Source organism: Chionomys nivalis, chromosome 5, assembly GCF_950005125.1.
Source record: "Chionomys nivalis chromosome 5, mChiNiv1.1, whole genome shotgun sequence".
NCBI classification, from domain to species: Eukaryota; Metazoa; Chordata; class Mammalia; order Rodentia; family Cricetidae; genus Chionomys; species Chionomys nivalis.
This window is the reverse complement of record NC_080090.1, coordinates 59,656,386-59,678,331: the sequence shown is the minus strand read 5'-3', so window position 1 is coordinate 59,678,331 and position 21,946 is coordinate 59,656,386. Positions and strand designations below refer to the sequence as shown.

The window sequence follows — 21,946 nt, the reverse complement described above, 5'->3', positions numbered from 1 at the left end:
GAAAAAGAGTGAAAAGCAGAGATATAATAGGGGAGACATCGGAGGGCATCATCTTCCCTTACCCCTCCAGGCACACACGCAGTGGAGTGCGCCTGTGTACACGTGTGCATGTCTAAACACTGAAATGTGTAATGGACACATGCACCCAGGCTTCCTCTCCCCATTCTCCTTCCTTGCTAGTAATTCAGAACCTAAGGATCTGTGTGATGAGGAGGGACATCCATCAAGTCAGATTTAGGTTTCGCTGTCTGAACGTCCATGCTTCTCCCTTTCAGAATGTGCTATCTGGGTGGCTGGACAACTGAGCTGGGGGAAGCCACAGTTCGATCACGGGTGGCTTCCTAGAGTATCAACCAAATTAACTATTAGTTTACTTGAACCAACAGCTTTATATTAACCGTTATTGAATAGGATGACAAATTTATTTGGACCTTAAAAAAATAAAACCAAAAACTTTAAAAAGTATTATTTTATTTAGTTAAAATATCATTGCATTATTTCTGCCCCTTCTTTTCCTTCTAACACCTTTCATGGTCCCCTTTCCTTTCAAATCCATGGCCTCTTGTTTTGTAATCCTTGTTGTTCACATATATGCCTGTGTAAATAGATACACACGTGCCACCCGAAGAGTCCATTCAGTGCTGCTTCCATGTGTATTTTTTGAGGGGGCTGACCACTTGGCGATCAAATAACCATTTAGGGTGTTCACCTCCAGGTGGGGTTAATTCTCCTTCCTCTTCAGTCTGTCATTACCTGTAGTCCTTCATCTAGGGATGTTTTCTCCAATCCACAGGGGCATGTTAACTGCAGTCATTGCTCAGGTCTTATTAGGTAGCCAGATTGCTGGGATTTCACGAATGTAGGACACAATCTTGCAGCACATTTCCCGTTCCTCTGGTTCTGACCATGTCTGTCCACCACCTTCTGTGATGCTCCCTGAGCCTTGGTAGAAGGTCTGCATTGTAGATGTACCCCATGTGATGCTCCCTGAGCCTTGGTAGAAGGTCTGCATTGTAGATGTACCCCATGGGGCCAGGAGGCCCACAGTTAGTCATTCTCTGCATTTTGGCTAGCTGTGGCTTTGGCTTTCTGTACTGGTCTCGGCCTGCTGCAGAAGAAGCTTCTTTGACGAAGGGAGAGCTATGCTTAGCTGTGGGTGTAAGGACAAGTATTTAAAGTGCGGTTGGCCATTAAACTGGCTTAGGAAACGGGCAGTAGTAGGCTGTCCTCTGAGATGGCTGACCTCACTAGGCACATGAAGATGGCCAGGTTTACACCATCAGACATGAGTTCCCTCCTATCAAGTGGGCCTCAAATACAACTAGACAGCTGCTAGTTGCAATCAATTCATAAAGGCCATTATTACACTTTCAGGGATCCCCTTCAGTGCTGATCACTGCTGCGGTTCCCAGACATCACGGTAAAAACCAGAAGTTTGAAACACGGTTTCAAAGCCGGGTGTACTTTTGCTTTCGCTTTTCTTGATCTCTTCAGCTCCCAGAGTTGATGTGGAGAAATCTGAACAATGCTGGAAGCCATGCCTAGATCTGGGGAGACAAGGGACTTGTTAACCCTGGGCCAGAACAGAGTAGAGCCCAGGTGGAGGAACTGTCTGCATGCCCAGGATGATAGGGTCTCTCTTCAGTCCCTCAATTGCTTTGCTGAAGCAATGCATACTTCTGGGTGGGGTGCATGAGCAGATCTCACAGGGTGACAGGGTATAGGAGTGATGGCGCTAAGGACAGGCCTCAGGGACATTCAATAGTCTCCCTCATTTTGATTTCTAATGGCTAGATACCAGGCCACCCTAAAAAAGCCTGTCCTCTAAGCAAAAGTGATACACACACACGTGCACATACACACACACGCACACACATGTGCACACAGACATGCAAGCGGTGCACATACACGTGACACACACATACATGATACACACACAGTACCACACACACATGGTACACACACCTGATACATGTGATACACATATATGGTACTCTCTCTCAAACACACACACACACACACACACACACACACACACACACACACACACTCTTTTTCTCTCTCTCCATATTCAAGGAGATGTCCATGAGGCTATTCTAAAAGAAAATTTAGTCCTGTTACCTACATTTACTATCAAGGTGATAAGCAGTGTGCTTGTCAGAAAAAAAATGGAAGCTGCTCCGATCAAGGTCATAGGCAATAGTTCCTTTAAAACAACTCAGCTCTGTTAAGGTGGCTCGTCTAGGGTCATCCTTTGCGTGCCTCTAAAGGAACCTCATTTCACAGGTGGAGATCCTGAGAATCAAACATCTGGGCTCCACACTTGTTACTCTTTCTTCTAGGCGTCATCACTATCTCTGTTATTTGCAGGGCTGGGCAACTGAATGAACCCAGGGCCTAAAAGCATGCTAGTACCAGTGCACCTGCCAGGGGCAGAGTACCACTGAGTCATAGTCCCAGCCTACAGGCCCCGTGATTTTTGAAAAAGTTTTCACTTCCACAATTTATGGAAAAAGTTCCCAGTGACTCTGTAATCACTCATAAAGTTAACTAGAATTTAAATTTCATTACCCTTCTTTTTCCTTAAGCACGCTTTTGATAGTTGAATTAATGTAATATCAATTGCCAATTAAATTAATGCAGTATCTCTTTACAGTCTAGAAATACACACATGGGCTGGAGAGATGGCTCAGTGGTTAAGAGCATTTGCTGCTCCTGCAGTGGACCCAAGTTTGGCTCTCAGCATCCACATGGTGGCTCAGTCATCTGTAACTCCAGTTCCAGGGAATCCAGGTTCTACAGGCACTAGGCACACACATGGTGCACATACATACATGTTGTGGGATATTTGATAGCACTGTGAACCCCAAGTTTGCATTTGCGTTAATTGAAAAAAATCAGCCTTGGGTCAAGGGCTGGCTGAGTTAGCCACTAATTGACAGAAAGTAATCATATATCTGGAAGATGATAGAGAGACACACAGACAGTAGTAGGGAGGGGTTTTGAGTACATGGGTTTTTGATTTTTTTGTTTTTGGTTTGGCAGAAGGAAGGACACTCTTTTTCAGAGACACCAGCAAAGAGGGAAGGTCAGCTAGTTGCTACTCAACCTCTCTGAGCTAGCAGGTTTTCACCCCAGCTTCTGACCCCCATGCCTTATTGATAAATAGAGCAATAGGGATTTAATTAAAAGCTGTATTTGGTGACAGCAACAGAGTCAGTGCCTGTGGGGACAGAATTCCTGCCAGGCCATGACCTAAGTGGCCAGGCCTCTGCCAGAGAAGCAGGCCAGTAACTGTGGAGCTGCAATGACTGGCTGAAGAGCAGTCAAAGTGTGGCCTCTGCACTGAACGAAAAACAACACATACAGGCAGGCAAGACGCTGAGGCATATAAAGCAAAAATAAATGAACAAATAAAAATTATAAACATGCATGTTAATTGTATCGTAACTTAGAGACTTTTTAGTATGTAAGCTCTTTTAAGGAAAAATAAGATAGAAGAAACCTTCCAGCATTTTTTTGATTCCACTTAATTGGTAAGAATCTTTTCCTGAAGTGTTCATAGTCTAATGTTTTTGCCTTTCTTTCGCAGTTTGAAGGTGGCCATAAATTAGCGCGGCCGTTATGATGTGTGGAGTCAGGTAACAGAGCTGACACCCGGCACAAACAATGTTGACTTAGCCACTGCTCGAGCTGTCTGCCGCTGCAATCATTTCAGAAGCAATGACCACAGACACTTCAGATCTTGAGTAGCTGCGTTATGCTTGAGATACTCAAAATTCTTCAGGATAATACAAAATTCTTTAAAACGGAGGGAAGGAAACCTTCCTCTAGCTTAGCACAAATGGTAACAGATTAAGTTGGCAAATGAGGTGTGCAATTTATGTCGCAGTCTGAAGCACACTACTCGTGAAATTGCCATAACTGATGCCTCTCCGAAACTTTGTATCTTCCCCCTCTAATTTAGTATGTGCTGAAAAGTGGGAAAATGGTCCACCATCTTGGTTACTGGGAGCAAAGCTTAGGAGAAATCCACATCCTTACCTTTCATAGTCCTGCTTGATGTGACTTTCCATTTTCTTTTTAAAAGTCAAATAAAGTTGAATGTTATGGTCAATGAATGACTTTTTAGAAGCCATTATTTCTTATCAACAAGACTCAGAATATATAATAGTTTTGGGAAAATCATAATACAGGTAAGAATAGGAAAAATGTATGGGAGAAAAAGTTGAGCTTTCAAACTTCTCAGGGCAGGTCCTGAGTGGCCTTCACTGTGTCAGGAAATGCCAGGTGTGACTGCACCCTTACAGAAACCTAACTTCACTGAAAACATGGGTTCGCATTCTGATGTGACGTGCCTGGAAATAGGAGCACATGATACTGCCACTTGACAGTGTCATGGGCCAAGTCCCTCCTAGTGTCCCACTCCCTCACCCGTGGCCCTGGCCTCTCATGTCAGTGAAACACCCGTGAAGAACTTTGATTCTCTGATGGAAGGCTGCTTAGCTTGAATAGTCAGTTTTTCATAACGTAGAATTTACCTGAAGAGCCTCTGCTAAGGAATGACTTAGATCGAGGGGGCCTGTGGACATGTTTGTGGTAGGGATTGCCCTGACTGTTGACGTAGGAAGATCCAGCCTGTCGTGTGTGGGGGGTACCATTTCATAGGCTGGACCCTGAACTATTTTAAGAGTGAAAAAAAAAAAATATAAGTGTCCGTCAAGCAAAGATGCATTTATTCTTTTTGTCCTTGATTGGGGATGTGAAGTGACCACTCCTTGCCTTGTCTTTCCTAAAATGATGGACTATATCCTAGTCAACAAGTGAAATAAACCTTTCTCCCTGTCACTTTTGCCCAGGGCGTTTTCTCACTACACAACAGATGGCTTTGTCTTTCTGCAGTTAAGGACCAGAACTTCCTGGACCAGAACTGTCACATGGCCACATGCTTGTTACCCCGAGATGCGCTGGAGCCTCCCCTTCCCTGTCAGGCCTGAGAGGGGAACATCAATGAACAACAACAGTGTTCCTTGGCCTGTCCCGTAAAAGGTTCTGTGTTCTCAGTCCTGGGCTCTTCATTTGAACGTACCGCTCAGTACCTTTGGTGCATATTTAATCTTGCAGTCAAGTGTAGGTGGTCCAGATGCACTGGAAAAGGTATAAGCTTTACAGTCTTGCTTAGGAGGTTGATTAGCCTGCATTTGAAATGACCGCAAGGATGATACTTCATTTACAGAATGCTTTGTGCTTCAGGTGATTAGAAAACAACTCAAAAGCTGTAAACACCAAGGAAATTTATTATCATTACGTAACCCAAGGACAGGTTTTTCAGAAGGCAGAAATTATCAGACTAGTTCTTTTTTCCTTCTATTGTTATTCACCTGTCCTGTCCTAATTCTGCGGTTGCATGTTTTCTTGATCATAACCAATAGCAGACAAAAAACAAAACCCAAACCCTTTTGAGTTACTCTTTAGTTAAAGGATTATTTTAGAAGCCTGACATGGTGGGTGGCTCACACCGAGAATCCTAGCATTTGGGAGGAAAGACCAAGAGTTCAATAGTTCAAGGCCAGTCTCACCTAAACAACACTGTCTCTCTGTGTGTGTGTGTGTTGGGGGGGAGGCAGAGAAATTCTAGAAACCCCTAGGAACCTTCTATTTGCGTCTCAGGGGCAAGAATTATCACACACCCATTTCTGAACTAGTTAGCCACAAGAGCTGGGGCTTGCAGATTAGCTTAGGTTGGTTGGCCAGGGAGCCCAGAGATACACCTGTCTCTGCCTTCTCAGCGCCAGGATTACAAGCATGCCCTACCACACCTGGCACAGCAAGCATTTCACCAATTAAATATCTTTCCAGTTCCCAGGTAAGGATTTTGTTTTTTTAAAAGAAAAAAAGCCAGTTAACATACACTCAAGCCAGAGTCAAAACTCTATTTCCTCAGCTTGCATGTAGGAACTGACAGCTTGATTTGGCCTCTTTATGAAGGCGGGGGTGAAAGCAGTTCTGGCAAGCACCCCGAGAGTTCAGTCTGTCCCTGTGCTCACCTAGAAGGCCGTCCGCTCTAACTAGAGCAGTTCTTAGTTCCGGAAGAGCCATTCGAGCTGCCTCTTCTTTCCTGTTTTCTTGGGCCGGAGGTAGCACAGACACCTTTAATCCTGGCAGCTGGGAGTCTGGGCTACATTGTGAGTTTCCGTTTCAAGTCAAAACCAACAAAAAAATTTCCTGCAGTCATTATTCAGCTTCAAGAAACAAATCTTTACATGGATAATAAAATTCATTCAAAAAAAAAAATTCAGTCCAAAATTTATCCCTACCCCCTAACATTTAAAATCGTGTTCAGAATCACTCATGCCTTGGAAATGTCCATATAATATTGAGTACTTTGTATTTGGTAAAGGATACTTGTACCAAGCCTCATTCTCAAAACTGTCTAGTGAGAAGTACCAGAATTCAGTTATTAAAGAATTTTTATACTGACATTATTAATGTGGGCAGAATAGTCAAAACGCCAAGATTTAGAAGCCTGTGTGAGGAGGTGCAACACGTTTATGGAGATGAGGGAAAAGGCAATGAATCTGGCTTAGAATTTACTAATTCAGTGGTAAACAGTCCTTTGATCAATAAAAACTAGACTCAAGTTTGAGCAACTAACAATGGCAATTTAGATTTTGAACTTTGTCACTAAAGTTGACACTACAGGGCATGGTGGCGTCCTCTTGCAAATCCTGGCACCTGGGAAGCAGGGGCAGCACGACTGATGTCAAGGCCAGCCTGGGCGGTAAAGCAAGATAGTATCACAAACAGAAAGCAAAAAACTCAACAGGAAGTTGAAGCCAGACTTCCCATGGAAAGCAAGCACAAAAACAAGCCAGTGTTTAAGGGAGAAGAGAGCCAGTTGTGAGGCACCTGATAGGGGAATGACAGGAGACAACGGCAAGGGAAGTCAGGAAATGAACTGTCTGGGTCACATCTACAACACAAGGGACTCCTCACCAGACCCAGGATCCACCATTGCCTTAAATATCCACTGCTCAAGCAACCCAGACCTATACCCACAAACGCCTTTCTACCCTGTCTAGTAGCATTGTGTATTCCCCAAACCATTCAGTTTGGAGTAGGAAAAAAAAAAAAAAAATATATATATATATATATACACACAATATATACACACATACCACCATCTCAAAAGCTTTTTTTTTTTAATGTATGCTTTTATGCCAAAAGATGGCAGCAGATCCCACTAGAGATGGTTGTGAGCCACCATGTGGTTGCTGGGAACTAAGGGCCTCCTCTTAATCGCTGAGTCATCTCTCCAGCCCCCCAAAGCTCTTTCTTCTGTCTCCCTACTACTGCTGAGACATTAGGTTAAGGCTGTAATCTACATACCTACTCCTGAGACCCTAGAAAAACAGGAAGCAACAAAGTGGCCCAACACATGTGAGAGAACCTATCCTTCAGTGGCTCCTGTTTCACGTGAAATCTTATTTATTTGTCCTTGGAGAAAAATACCCACGTCAATCCTAGCAAGAAGGAAGCCTGCTTCTGTTCCTTAGGCTAAGTCTTCTAGGCTAGGACTTCAAAACGTGACAACACAATTTTCTGATCAGTCTCAACAAAGGATTTTATTTGTTGAACCCCAAAAGGCAGAATTCAGGAAAGTGGCCACCTACTGCTAGGACAGCTTAGTGGCGACCGTTCTGTCACCGCCCGTCCTTACAAGGTGTGTTGGCATGTACATGGCGCCAGAGCAGACAAACAGGAACCCCTGGAGGGATGAGCGGTCTTGGGTGCACCTCCCTCCTTGGCAGGGCAAAGGAAGCCTCTTCTGAGCCCCCATTTGACAGAAACGCATCAGATTCCTGATAGCACAATAGTTAGAAATTTCCCTGGGCTGTTCCCAAGTTTGTTACTTATGAAAAATACAGAACTGAGAGTTTCCCCTGTTTCATTATTTTCCAAAATGGGTAGCCTCTAATTTGGAGGCTACAAAAGGTGATAGTCATTCTACCATGGAGACGAGTGAGCTTCCCCTACCCCTACCTGACACTCTAGAACCCTGCAGAGGTCAGAATTTCTACTACAGAATGCATTTCAGAGAAAGCTGGTCAGCAGAACCCTGAGATGGACGGAGGGGCAGGATGCTGTGAAGGCACAGAGTAAAGAACCCCGAGAGAGTGTTGGTGCCATTTCCATTTAATGATCCAGTAGTCTAGTGACCTAATGACTTTGGCTGTGATCACACAGCAGGAGGTTTCTATGGAGCTGGGCGAGGACAGATGACTGTCAGCTGGTATCCTCAGGTCCACTGTGTCTGAGCAGCTGCAGCCAGCTCCCACAAAGACTTAAGGCTGCGGGGTATAACGGAGGTACTTCTTGCCAGACGGGAGATCTTTGGTGAAGACTCCTTTGGGAAATAGACTTTTGGCTTCCTCTTCAAGGATGGTGGGCAGGACCATGACGCTCTCGCCCTCCTATTGGGAGATGGTGCAATTCAATCTTATAGCAAGGGTAAAAGGTCTTTAATAAGAATTAGCTATGGGAGATTGGCGAAGGATGGTGGCAATGAAGGGAAGCTAATACTCTTTCTTCTCTTGAGGAACTTACAGTTTTACAGATTGATTTCTGACATGTTTGTTAGGAAAGTTATTTCTCCATCTTAGGTAGAAACAGTGCGGTTTTAAATCCCATCATAGCTGGGCAGTGAAGGGACTCTAGCCAGCTTGAGCTTGACAGACAAGGCTCTGGCAGGCCTTGCCCTTCTCCCCCATTCCCTCTGCGTTGCTAAGAATCCTTAGGTTACAATCCTACATTTAGCTAGCCTCCAAGGTATCTTCCCTCATTTGGCCTCTTCCTTCTCCTAAAGCCAACTACCAAGGTTCAGCTTTCATAGCACTGAAGTCCAGCAACTAAAAGCCCCCCCTTGGCTACTTTAACATGCCCAACTAAAATTAAACAATCCAGCCGGACACAAGGTTTCCCCCTTTAAACCGCCATTTTCCTATGTGCCATGTCTGTCTCCTCTCTATTCAGAGGGAGTCCTTTGTCCGTGTGTCCCTCACAAATATTGCTCCCCCTTTTCTCTTGTCCCCTTCCCCCTCACCCCTGTCTTTGTCTCTTATTCCCTGGTCTTCGTCTCTCTGGGGCAAATCTCCTTTGAGTTGAGAACTTGGTTTGGGGTCCTGAGCTGATACTTTCTCTTCCAGCCACCACTCCTTAAAATGTAATTCTAAATCTACTCCTTGGTTTACAGGATCGGATCGAGCTACATTCCCTCTCACCTCCCATTCCCCACTCAACTTCCTGAAAATGCAGATGACTTGCCTGTCAGACAAATCAAAAACCAGTACACAGGTTAGCAATACTAAGATACTCTTGGTGTATCTTGTCCTATTAATCTGCAGAGATCTTTATTAGGTATTAATAGTTTATGAACAATTTTGGTGTGGTGGTGCATGCCTGTAATCTCAGCACGCACAAGCCTGAGGTAGAAGATTAAAAATCCAAGGCCAGCCTATTATAAATACTGAGATCCTATTTTAAAAGGTGGGGGCAGGGCTTAACTAATAAAACACAGCCTGGGTTCAGTCAGTCCCCCAGAATCTTATAAAACTGGGGCATGGTGGCACAGGCTTGACATCCTAGCACCTGAGAGGAAGCAAGAGGATCAGAAACTCAAGGTCATTCTTGGCAACCTGGTGAGCTTTAAGGCCAGCCTGAGCTACAGGGGACCTTGAGACTTTATCTTAAATGCTCAAACACAAATATACAAGCCCAAGAATGTGCTCCCTTAGACTAATATGCACAAGGTTGGAGCTTTGGAGAAAAAAAAATGCTGTAAAACCAGAACACCACAGTCATGGAGCCGCCACGACATGCGTGAAGCAGCCGACTAAGTTCTTCTTTCCTTGCTGTGAGGCTAGGCTGAGCTTGAACTTGTGATGCTCCAGCCCTGGCTGCTAGGATCACAACTCCCACAATGTCCAGATTCAACAAGGTTTTACTATAAATATTTGCTCATCAGGTAATGGTTAGATGAAGGGATTCTTATTTATACATGTCGAGTATCCTGTATTTAAAGAGGAAGTGTTTCACATTTGGACGATTTTGGATATGGAGCATGCACACATCCAGTTGAACGCCTCTGATCTCCAAAAGTTGACATGATGAAACGCATCAAGAAATTTTTGATTTTGGAGCTGTGGACCTGGGATATTTGGGATTAGGGATGTTTAACTTCTAGACAAAAAAAGGGACCATTGTGACAGATGTGTTGAAAGTTTGTAACAGCAAAAATCATAAAGTTTTGTTTTATGTAGACCGTATAAATGATCTCTTAAATCCTCCAGGTATACCAGACCGGGGCAATAGAAACACCCCAGGAAAGCTAGATCCTGAAGGTGGCCATTAGAGACTGACCCTCCAACCTTCCTGAGGGGCAAGTGGGGCACCTTGTTCTGGAACAGCCTTACCTTCCAATCAACCGGGGTAGCAACCCGTTTTGTTGCTGTCAGCTGGAGAGACTTAATGACTCTGAGAATCTCATCAAAGTTCCTGCCAGTGGTGGCTGGGTAGAGGATAGATAGCTTCAGTTTCTTGTCAGGGCCGAAAATGAACACCTGTAAAGCAGACACGGGGCGTTACCAGACACACACTCAGGTTCATGGGCTCGCTGCCTCATTTTCCTCTATTCCAGAGGAGAAAACAGAACTGGCAAAGGAAAATGGATTTCATTATAGGGCAGCCAAACCAGGGAGTAAAAGACTCCTAGTCTGTCCACACTTCCTCTGACATAGTGGTTCTTAACCTTCCCAAGGCTGTGACCCTTTAATACAGTTCCTCATGCTGTGGTGATCCCCCAACCATAAAATTATTTATTTAGCTCTACATTAGTTGCTATTATTTATAATAATTCTTATTATTTTATTTAGTTGTTACTTAACTACATAGCTGTAGCTTCTACATTAGTTGCTATTAGTAATAATAATACTTATCATCATTTAGTTGTTACTTAACTACATAGCTGCACTTTTGCTACTGTTAGGAATAGTAATGTAAAGATCTGATACGCGACCCTGTGAGAGGTTTGCTTGACACCCCAATGGGGTGGAGAACTGCTGCTCTAACAGTCCTCTGTCATTTAAAAAGAATTTTATTTATTTTGCGTGTGAGGGTGTGGGTGTACACACAAGCCAGTGTGATAGTGAAGGTCAGAGGTCAGCTTGCAAGCGTTGGTTCTCTCCAGCACTGCATAGGTTCCAGGAAGCCAATCAGATCCTCAGGTTTGGCGCCTTTACCTGCCTAAGCTATTTTGCTTGACCCAGCGTAACACTGCTATAGAAAAGATAGTGCGGATATGCCATACATATCCATTTACTCAGAGCTGTGGGAACAGAGTTCTTATCTTGGTAACAGATGCCTTCACCTTTCCCTTCTAGCATGGGATTCCTGGAGAAATTGTAATTCTTGGAGTTCATTGTTTTAAGGTCCCTGTCACAAAGTCTCCAGAAAGCTCTGCCATCATTAAGTGTTCAAAGATGCAAAAATATAGAAGGAGAACAAGGCGCGGCGGGGGGGGGGGGGGAGTAGACAAAGCTGTCCGAGACACAGGTCACTCCCTTTTCTGTTACTCTTCAAAGTTTGCTGTCCCAGAAAGAAGAAAGAAAGTGTCACGCAAATTTTCAGGGAAGAGCCCCAGGGAGCTGTGGTAGGCCACTGAGGGCTGGTCATCATGAACGTATTGCTAACGTGCTAATGTGAGCTGAGCATCGGCGGCCGTCAGGCTTGGTCCCCAGTGAGTTCTGGATGAACTACTTATTGATGCGTGGATATAGCCAACAGCTACAAATTAAACAAGTTTGAGCTGACTAGTTCAGCCACTCTGCCCCAGCATCCGGATAATAAAGGACAGCCACTGGCTCACACTGTCTAGAACGGTAGATATTCCTCCCATTTTCTTGAGTCGGCTCAATCACATGGGGCTGTAGGACTCACCACACGGGCCGTCACGGGCATGCCCTTTTCATCCTTCTCTGACGGATCCAGCATGCCCAAAAGGATGGCAAGTTCCCTCTTCTTGTCATCGATGATGGGGAATGGGAGCTTTTCTGTGGGCTCATCACCATTGTAAGCATTAATGTCCTGAAACGGAGGAGGAAGGGGAAAGAGAATTTTAAACGTTACACAGTTCTCTGCATTTCACCAGCGAAGAATCAACACTTCGCAGGCTGAGGAACCACCACAGTCATGTTCTCAGGACACGTGTGGTTGCCATTATTCACTGACAGGAATATTAGCAGAGTATGGCACACATAGGCCAAAGCCCTTTCCACACAAAACTCTATAAATTTATAGGACCCCGGGGGTGAAGGAAGGAAGGCCGCAAGAAAGGGGTGGAATGTCTTCTACCTGGGCTCTGGAAGACGGGAAGGCTTTCACTGGGAAAAGCAAGGCATTTGGGGAAGTCAACATTAAGGAATCATGCAGACAAGTCCACACAAAAAACACGGTAGGAAAGTGAGATTTTAGGAAGTGACCGAAAATTGGATTTAAGATTAGAAAAAGGTGTTTATTATCCATGTGAAGCTCATGGGCAGACCTGACCTATTTTGCATTTCTCAGAGATGAGAGGAGATAAGAGTGACATTAAAACTCTGAAATGGACAGCAGCGGACTTGAACATACGCATTAATTTTATTACCTGCGTTGCCTGTGGCTGTTGGTCACTGGCTGCCTATTGTTTAGTCACCAGATAAATAATAACCAATGTGGGTTCCTGCCTGCACACCTGGGGCTTTCCTATGCGGCCTGTCACACGCTGAAGCTCACACTGTCTTTGAAGTTTGGATTTATTTTCTGTTCCAGACAATCACAATTCTGGAAACTTTTAGGGCAACTAAAATGAACCTGGGTATGTTCCTGTATACCTACAGGTGTGTGGTATGTGTTCCTGTATATACAGGTGCGAGCTCTAAACTCTTGGCAACCTGTGATTTAATATTGATAGTCATTAATTCTTGACCTTGTCACTTGCTTAATTGTGACAGTGCATTACACTCACGGACATCAAAGCACCACATTACTTGGTCTCTATTTTCACTCTTTACCAGCCAGCACTGGAAGAACACCGGCTGAGGTTCAGATCACACTGACGTCCTCCTTTTCAACCGGCTGAGCTCGAGGAAATCATCCCAATATTCCTTTACAAAAAGTTTATGGTAAAGGGCTTTGCTGTGGAAATGCCAGTTACCATTTACTGCCAAGGTGTGCAGAATGAAAAAAATCTACCTCAGGGAAGATGGTGACCTTCATTATCCATCACCCTTTTGATCCTAGACATTTGGGATTAATTGGTGTGAAATGGCCATGGGATGTAGTCCAACTAACACACCAAAATGCATAAACACACACACACACACCCCTATGGTAGGTATTACATGGTATACTGTAGTAAAGTCAATTAAAACATTCTGTCCAAATACATGTAAATACTTCTGCACAAAGCATACAAGTTCAACAATTACTGACTGTCACCTATTCTGTAGCAGTGAACTAGAGTCTACCCCAGCAGGGTCCTACACTCACAAGTGGGGAAAACATTAGCAACCTACAGAGATTTAGACAGTGTCATGGGAGGTGACACAGAGAGTCATCATGCCTCCTAATTTTAGACAAGGACAAAAAGGGGTTTTAATGAGGTGCATTTGAGGTGCACCAAAGCAGTATAGGCAAGGCAAATGGACGTATTTCGTATGGAATGCCTAGGAGTGTGTGGATAAACCAGACGAGGGATGTGAAAACAAGGAGTTAAGAATGGCAATGGAGTTTCAACTCAGCAACACCAAAAATGTTGCTGCTAATAGTGGAGATGAAAACGATCTTGGGATGAATAATGGGGCCCAATTTTAGATACGCTAAGTTTAGAGTGTTTAGATATCCCAGAGAAATGCAGAATAGGCTGGCTTTACTGACCTGGAGGCCAGGATATGGGAGTCTGAGAAGCAATTCATGGGTGTTACCTGAAGATGTGAGCGGAAGAGCTCACCAAGAGAGAAAGTACAGATAGAAAAGGGAAGTGGCCCATGAAGTAAGCTTGGGCTAAATTCTGCACAAATTAGGAACTGGAAGACAAGGAAGAATGATTCTACGCACAGACAGCTGGAAGCAACATCCTGAATGCCAGGAAAAGAGGTAGGGTTTAGAGAGATCAGTTGAGCTGAATGCTAAGGTGAACCAGGGAAGACGGTGACTGAGAATCCATCATTGGACATAGAAACACAGAGATCCTGTGAAGTTGAAGTCTGACTTTCAATTAAGCAATGAACTCTGATCCCCAAGTTTATGTACACTTTCATCTCGGAAACCAAGTTACACTCTATGTAACTAAGATCTAATAACCTCAGAATCAAAGTCAATGCCAATCAATACTTCTGATACAGAGGGGGAAGAAAGCAAAGTGCCTATTCCCTTACTAAGGAACACAAAGACTTCCATGACATTGCTGGTCACCAAGAAGTTAAGGCTATTAGGAATTGTGTGGAAGGCAACAGGAAAGGAAGAATACACACACACACACACACACACACACACACACCTAAAATCACAGATGGAACTTATACCTTGCTCCAGGCAAGATGGTCCTCAACACTGTCTATCGAAAGAGCGATCATCTTAACATTCATCTTGGCAAACTCTGGAGCCAGCTTTGCCGCTCTGCCAAGCTCTGTGGTGCACACTGGGGTAAAGTCCCGTGGGTGAGAAAAGAGAATGCCCCATCTGGAATGAAGAAGAGGGTCACAACTTAGTGAACAGGTACTGTCATCATGCAGAATGAAAACAATACCTGCATTCAAAATAGGTTTTCTGTCTTCAAATGTCTGCTTAATGAAGACTTTTAAACAATTCAGTTCCAAACTTGCCTCCAGAGAAGCCCAAGTGGACAGCAAGTGTCTATCAATATATACAATTTTATATATCCAATATATATAAAAATCATGATAAATGGTTCAAAAGGACTCGTTTTATTTATTTATTTATTTTTGAGGCAGGGCCTCTGTGCAGCCCTGGCTGGCTGTCCTGGAATTTGACCTGGAGATCAGGTTGGCCTTAACTCAGAGAGAGGGCCTGCCTCTGCCTTCTAAGTGCTGGAATTAAAGGCATGCACTACCATACCCGGCCCCCTTCTTAACTATGAAGTCACCATGACTCCTTTTCAGTCAATAAAATGTGTGCTATTCAAGCCAAGGGCTCTATTGAAATATTTCTTAGGACTTTTGTTTGTTTTCTGGCACAAACTTTGATATTCAGCATCTACAATGCCCCAGATCCAAAGAGATGCCTGGCTACAGCAATAAACAGGTTATGTAACCCAGAGCGGACAGGGCTCTATCCTCGATTTCTAGGTAGAATTTAGGTTGGTACGTGGTTTTCTGGAAGCAGCTAGATACAAAATCTTTCAGAAAGCCACTTGACTGATCTAACCTGTTGAGCAAGGTGCCCATATTTGTACCATGCCAATACTTCAGCAGGTGCAGATTCACTTTAGACCAAGCAGGTAGAAAATACACGGATATCCTACAACATAGATTTCCACTCTACAATTCTTAGGTAAAGGTCTAAGGTACAGATCCTGAGGATGACTCAGGCTCCCAAGAAACTGGGGAGCACTATTTCCTTCTTGGCAACAGAAGCCGTTCTTACAAGTGAAAGGAAAAGGCAGCGCTGGGTTCTGTGCACTCCCACTGTTTGAGCCACCCAGGGGCAAGGTAACAAACCAGCGGATTGCTCAATCTGGCCTAGATACTCAGGGTTTGGTAACTTTCCCTGAGCACAAACAAGGCAGGCGCAGCTACTGCCTTCCGTTGAAGCTACAGCTTCCCACGGACACCTGCCACTTGGCTCCCAGGGCAAGGCGAGGCCGTCTTCTTAAAAGGACAGAAGGCCCTGTGAAAGAGCTAGGCAATGCTTGAAGACTGTGGAGGTACGCAGTGCTGAATTCTTAATACGGGCAGTAAGAGGGACATCTTCAAGATTTAATCTAGCTGTGACACTTAGGCCCTAGATTCTATGGAAAAGAACCAATGTAAGGTTCAGATGTGACTTAGAGAAAGGCTCTAGAAGATGCAGAAAGAAAAGGAACAGGGCATTTCTTTATGGGATATTTAGGAGCGATGAATTGATTTTTTTTTTTTAATTGCGAGGCAAGTGTGTTTTGCTGAGTCATGCTGAAGGACTGGTCTTATGCTCCTTCACACACTCCAGTCTATCTTAGGGTATTCCGAGACTGTCTCCCCGGGCCCACCCGCCCTGCTCTCTGGAGAAATTCAATTACATTTTCCTGTTTCTTCCTCACTTTCATAGGAAAAAAGTTTCCTTCTCCTAAGAGAAGGGTCTCTACTTCTGCCAGAAAACCTCTGGTACAGGTGTTGATTAGTGAGGAACCCTGCGAAGATGATCTTCCACATCCAGAGGCCACACAAAGCTAAGCAAACCCACACAGCACCCAAATCCTTGTTTCTAAGTGTAAGAGGCAGAGCAGACACCTGTAATGTTTAAAGTTCATTTTCTTTCCCTCCAAAGGATACTTGAGTCTGTAATTGGCAGTTTGACTTGAGATTATCTACAGAATGGAGTTAGGGTTAGGAAAAAAAATAGGCAAATTCCATGTATTGTAATGATACATAGAGCGGAAAAGCCTTCCTCCAGTATGACAGGAGTGTCCCGCGTCACTCTAAGCCCACTTCTGAGCTTGCTTTGAAGGTTACTTCATCTTCTTAAGAGGAGGTCATTTCATTTGCTTATTTAAATAGTTTAGTTTTTGTTTGTTTGAGACCGGGTTTTTCTTTTTTTTTTTTCCTGTGTATTTTTTTTATTAATTAATTAATTTAATTATTAAAGATTTCTGCCTCTTCCCCGCCACCACCTCCCATTCCCTCCCCCTCCCCCAATCAAGTCTTTCTTCCTCCTCAGCCCAAAGAGCAAGCAGGTTTCTCTGCCCTGTGGGAGGTCCGAGGACCACCCACCTCCATCCAGGTCTATTAAGGTGAGCATCCAAACTACCTGGGCTCCCACAAAGCCATTACATGCAATAGGATCAAGAACCCATTGCCATTGTTCTTCAGTTCTCAGTAGTCCTCATTGTCCATTATGTTCAGCGAGACCGGTTTTGTCCCATGCTTTTTCAGTCCCCGGCCAGCTGGCCTTGGTGAGTTCCCGATAGATCATCCCCATTGCCTCAGTGTGTGGGTGCACCCCTCGCCGTCCTGAGTTCCTTGCTCGTGCTCATCTTACACCGGTCAGAATGGCTAAAATCAAAAACACCAATGATAGCCTCTGCTGGAGAGGTTGTGGAGAAAGGGGCACTCTCATCCATTGCTGGTGGGAATGCAAACTTGTGCAACCACTTTGGAAAGCAGTGTGGCGGTTTCTCAGGAAAGTCGGGTTCAACCTACCTCTTGACCCAGCAATACCACTATTGGGAATATACCCAAGAGATGCCCAAACATACAACAAAAGTATATGCTCAACTATGTTCATAGCAGCATTGTTTGTAATTGCCAGAACCTGGAAACAACCTAGATGTCCTTCAATGGAAGAATGGATGAAGAAAGTATGGAATATATACATATTAGAGTACTACTCAGCAGTAAAAAACAATGACTTCTTGAATTTTGCATACAAATGGAAGGAAATTGAAAACACTATCCTGAGTGAGGTAAGCCAGACCCAAAAAGAGACCGGGTTTTTCTGTGTAACGGTCCTGGCTGTCCTGGAATTCGCTTTGTAGACCAGGCTGGCCTCGACCCACCTGCCTCTGTCTGGGATTAAAGGCGTGCCTACCACCAGCCCAGCTACTGATTTTTTATTTAGTTTTTATTTAGAGCCTCAGTGAGCTGCCCAGATTGGCCTTGAATTTAGGATCTTCTTGCCTCGGTCTCCCGAGTTGCTGGAATAAGTAGGCTTACAACACATCTGGATGCAGATGGGAAACAGCATTTCTAAGCAAATCTAGATAGATGTAGGTCAATAAACAACCACAAAGGACCCCCCCCCCCCCCATAGTTATCTCCATTGCACACGTGCTTTAGAGTCACTGTTATCTATAATCCACACCGACAAAGAGTTCCAGCAAGGTCTCACATTTCACGGGGCTGTGGCTGCAGGCAGGAACGGGAAAGAACACTGTGTAAATCCTCTCTGCATTCTCGGATAAAGATTAACACCTAGGTTCTAAGAATGAGACAGGCATCCATGCTTAACTCTAGTCTTCTTCTGCAGGGTCTGAGAGTTCATTTGCTACTTTTTTCTAGTCTGCCCTTCTCTTTGAAAAGCTCTGTCTGCTTTGCCATGGTCAGCAGATGGAAAATGGATGCCAGGCAAGAATCCTCACCTGGTTCTCTAATGCTGATTACCGGGCTAGTTTCATAAACTGCACGGACTTCCCGCATACACACACCGGAATACTGGCTATAAATAGGCCACAAACCCACAAACACAATGGAGCACGGGCACTGAAACTCCAGAACTACAACGGAACCTGACACGTATGCAAAATGCTGACGGAAACAGAGCATTAGTGCCCTCAGGAGCTGTAAAAGGAAGGTAACATCGCTATACTCCTCGCCATTAAAGGCCACCACTGTGGCTATCAGCCTGGCAAGGCCAGGCGCGGGTTGCAAACGCAGAGGGGGAGGGGGCCACTGGGAAACAAAAGAGTCTCAAAGTGGGGACGCACGTGTCCTGGCCTTGGAATGGCCTAAGGTGGCAAAATGGTCTCAGGCGCTGAACAACGCCCTCTCGCAAACTGAAGCGCGATTAATAAAAACTCGGAGAGAGAAACTAGGATTCAAGCTGAAGATCCGAAAAGCAAAGGAGCCAGCTACCGGCTCTCATCTCGACCTCAGTCCGAAATGGCAATCCAGCCTACAGGAATCTCAGAATGAGACTGAGAGCTGTTTTATAAACCTCTCTAGTTCTGGGATTAAAGTCGTGCACCACCAGGTTTTGATGGCAAATTAGTGTGACTACTGGGATTAAAGGTGGTGTGTTACAGCGGCCTGGTCTGTAAGGCTGGCCAGTGTGGCTGTAACCCTCTGAACTTCAGGCAAACTTTATTTATTAAAATAAAAATGAAATGCCACTACATTCAAACTGTTGCTTAATCTGGAATGACAGCCACACCCACACAGTGTTCCTGGTTCCTCCCAAAACCGTTACACAAAAATCTTATTTTGACCACTGACGTAGACTCTGGACAAAAAGTCTTCTGGCCACTTATTTGGCACATGGTAGTTTTAAAATTTTTCAGAAGCCCGAAACTTCCACTTTCAGAAGTTAAGCAGGGCTTTAGATAACGCGGAACAATCCCGCTTATCTGTGACTGTGTACTTTGACTAAGGCTTTCTGCACCCACCTCCCGTCGGGTGCAAATTCTAGAGCGGCGAGAGGACGGGCAGCGCGACCCTGGGCAAGCGTCCCAGGAAGTGACCTCCAACACCGCACACCCCCTGCTCCACCTCCCCTGGGCTTTCGGTCGTTACAAGTGAGCATTGTTTATAAAGCCAGGTTAAATAGACAACAAACCGCGGTGAGGACCCCTTCCCCCATGTCAGTCCAGCCACACCGAGTCAGGAAAGGGATCCGGAGATCAGCTAAGGGCAGGCCAGGGGTCGTAGGTCCCCAGTAACGCCCGGGGATGCTCGGCGGAACCCCGGCAGCGGGCACGTGCGGGAACCGGTGAGGGACTAAACCAGCGGCGCACCGGGGCCGAGCGCAGCGGGGAAGACAAAAGCCGGGAAGGCAGTTCTGGGGACCTGACATCTGGCAGGGCGACGCGGTGGTCACTTACGAGTCTCCCAGGAAATCGTGGAAGCGGATTGGGCCGATGGTGGTATTGGCCTCAAAGTTGGGGGCTTCGTCCCCGAGAAGCAGCCCTCCCGGCATGGCGGCAGCGGTGACGCGAGGAACAAGGAGGCGCAGCCGCAGCAGCAAGCAGCCGGCGGGCTCCGAAGAAGCCGAGTTCAGAGCGGGCCGAATGGGCGGGCCCGGGGGCGAGGCCGGGGCGGGGCCGGGGGCGGGGCCGTCCGGGACGGTCGTGAGTCAAGCTTCACGTGGAGCCTGCTGGGCGAGTAGGATTCTGGAGCGAAAGGAGGCCACGTGCAGTCGGAAGGTAGCTTAAGGCGGAGAATTGCTGGGGGGGCTATAGAGTCCAGTGGCTCTGCAAAGACGCTCTAGGCGATCAGCCCAGGCTCTCCCGCGCCCCACTCCCGTCAGACTTCCAACTTAGGGGTCTGGTGGTGCACCCCTCTTTCACTGTGAGCATCTAGCGCTGACTCCTCAGCCGACCTAGGCTTCAGAGGTTTCTCAGGATGTGGCAAGACCAGATGTGTGTGGGGATGAAAGCCAGAGGAAGTGGCTATTGCAGCAGAAATTCTGTACCAACGTCAGTAAGAGGACAATGGAAACAACCTTTTTTTATTTTGCCTCCCCATCCCTGGAGGGATGAACTATAAAGTATTCAACACATTCGTCCTAAAGTTTAAGTACAAGTTTCACAATGTGCTTCCTGAGATCGAACGTGTATGCCAGTCAGTTTTCACCTGGGGAAGTGGCAGGTTTTGGTTCACTTACTTCCTATTTCCCAAGCACAAAGTAGAGAGGATGCCTCCTTTGTTAGAGATAGATGGCAGACATTTTGCTCAGAAACCAGAATCTGTCAGAGGCTGGTCCTGGTTATTATAAGCCTGAAACCCCAGCTACTCTGGAGAAATGAGGTTCGTTAAGTTCTGAGCTACAGAGAAGTTCAAGGTCAACCTGGGAACCAAGAGCGCCTCAAGGGGACTGGGAAGCAGCTCTGTGATAGAATGCTTACCCAGACTATAGGAGGCCCAGGTCAGCGATTCTCAACCTATGCTCGCCATCCCTTGGGTCACAAATCAGATTATTTACATTGTGATTCATAACAGAAGCAAATTGCACTTGTGAAGTAGCAACGGAATAATTTTATGGTGTGTGTGTGGGGGTCACCACAACATGAGGAACTGTTGTGAAGGGTTGAAGGAACCTAGGAAGGTTGAGAACCATGCCCTGGATTCAGTCACCAGCACTAGGGTGGGGTGGGGAAGGATATGTTATAAAGCACCAGCCCTAGATGGAGAAACAAAATTAAGGTTACATAAGTAAAGTAAGGGTAATTGGCAGTTGACTTCAGATTGTGTGCTCCAGTCAGGGAAAGTATGGAGGATAACATGGTTAACTGCTCAGCACATGGCAGCTGCTCTGGAAATGGTAGCTATTATTTAGATGATGATAATGATTCATGCAATAACTCTTTCCTTATTGCTTGCTTGATAGATGTGAGAGATTGTCCCAGCTCTTACAGGAAAAGTGAATTACATACAATTATGATATAATGTAAGGTAACATTGATAGGGAGGCTGCAATGGTTGGGATTCAGCGTGAGGAATCCTTCAGAACAGATTTAGGAGATTTGAAGGAACTCTGTGGCAGTGCTGGGTGTGGAGGCTCACTGTGACATGTGTTCTCGGTACAGTGATGTGCTGTCTTTGTGTTACATGCATGCTGATCATACCTAAACATTGTGCACAGACTTATAGAGAGATTACTGGCAAAAACCTTAAAGTTAAAATAAGTCTCTAGCTTGACTCCACCCTTCTGTTTGAAAGCACATATCTTAACTTCATTTGCTTTCATAGGAGGGGAAGCAAAGTAGCCTGACTTTAGGGCACTGTGAGCAACGTGTTGCAAAGTTGGGCTGAGAACCAAATACACCGTAATACAGAGAATGGATTCAGTTTAAGGCACTATGAGGAACATGTTGCACCGATGGGCTAAATCAGATATGCCACAATATAGTGAATGGGTACAGAAACAGATGATTGATTGCTATCAAAGGCATAATTACATAGCCTCCAGTTGTAAATTAAGC

The 21,946-nt window shown here is 45.3% G+C and overlaps 2 protein-coding genes across 2 annotated transcripts in view; one reads left to right on the top strand and one right to left on the bottom strand.

The window, feature by feature from the left end:
• Slc9c2 (solute carrier family 9 member C2 (putative)) overlaps positions 1–5,108 on the top strand; it is a 62,069-nt gene extending 56,961 nt beyond the window's left edge. The window contains exon 27 of the mRNA XM_057769850.1: positions 3,593–5,108. Within this exon, the coding sequence (XP_057625833.1) occupies positions 3,593–3,628 (36 nt within the window). The 3' untranslated portion in view covers positions 3,629–5,108. The remainder of the gene's footprint in view (positions 1–3,592) is intronic.
• Positions 5,109–5,277: 169 nt separating this feature from the next.
• Positions 5,278–20,013, bottom strand: Prdx6 (peroxiredoxin 6). The gene is made up of 5 exons (XM_057769851.1): positions 19,847–20,013; positions 14,619–14,775; positions 11,995–12,141; positions 10,473–10,619; positions 5,278–8,474 (listed from the first exon to the last, which is right to left on the bottom strand). The coding sequence occupies exons 1-5, from the start codon at positions 19,939–19,941 to the stop codon at positions 8,346–8,348; spliced, it is 675 nt and encodes a 224-aa protein (XP_057625834.1). The 5' UTR covers positions 19,942–20,013; the 3' UTR covers positions 5,278–8,345.
• Between the last annotated feature and the right edge of the window lie 1,933 nt (positions 20,014–21,946).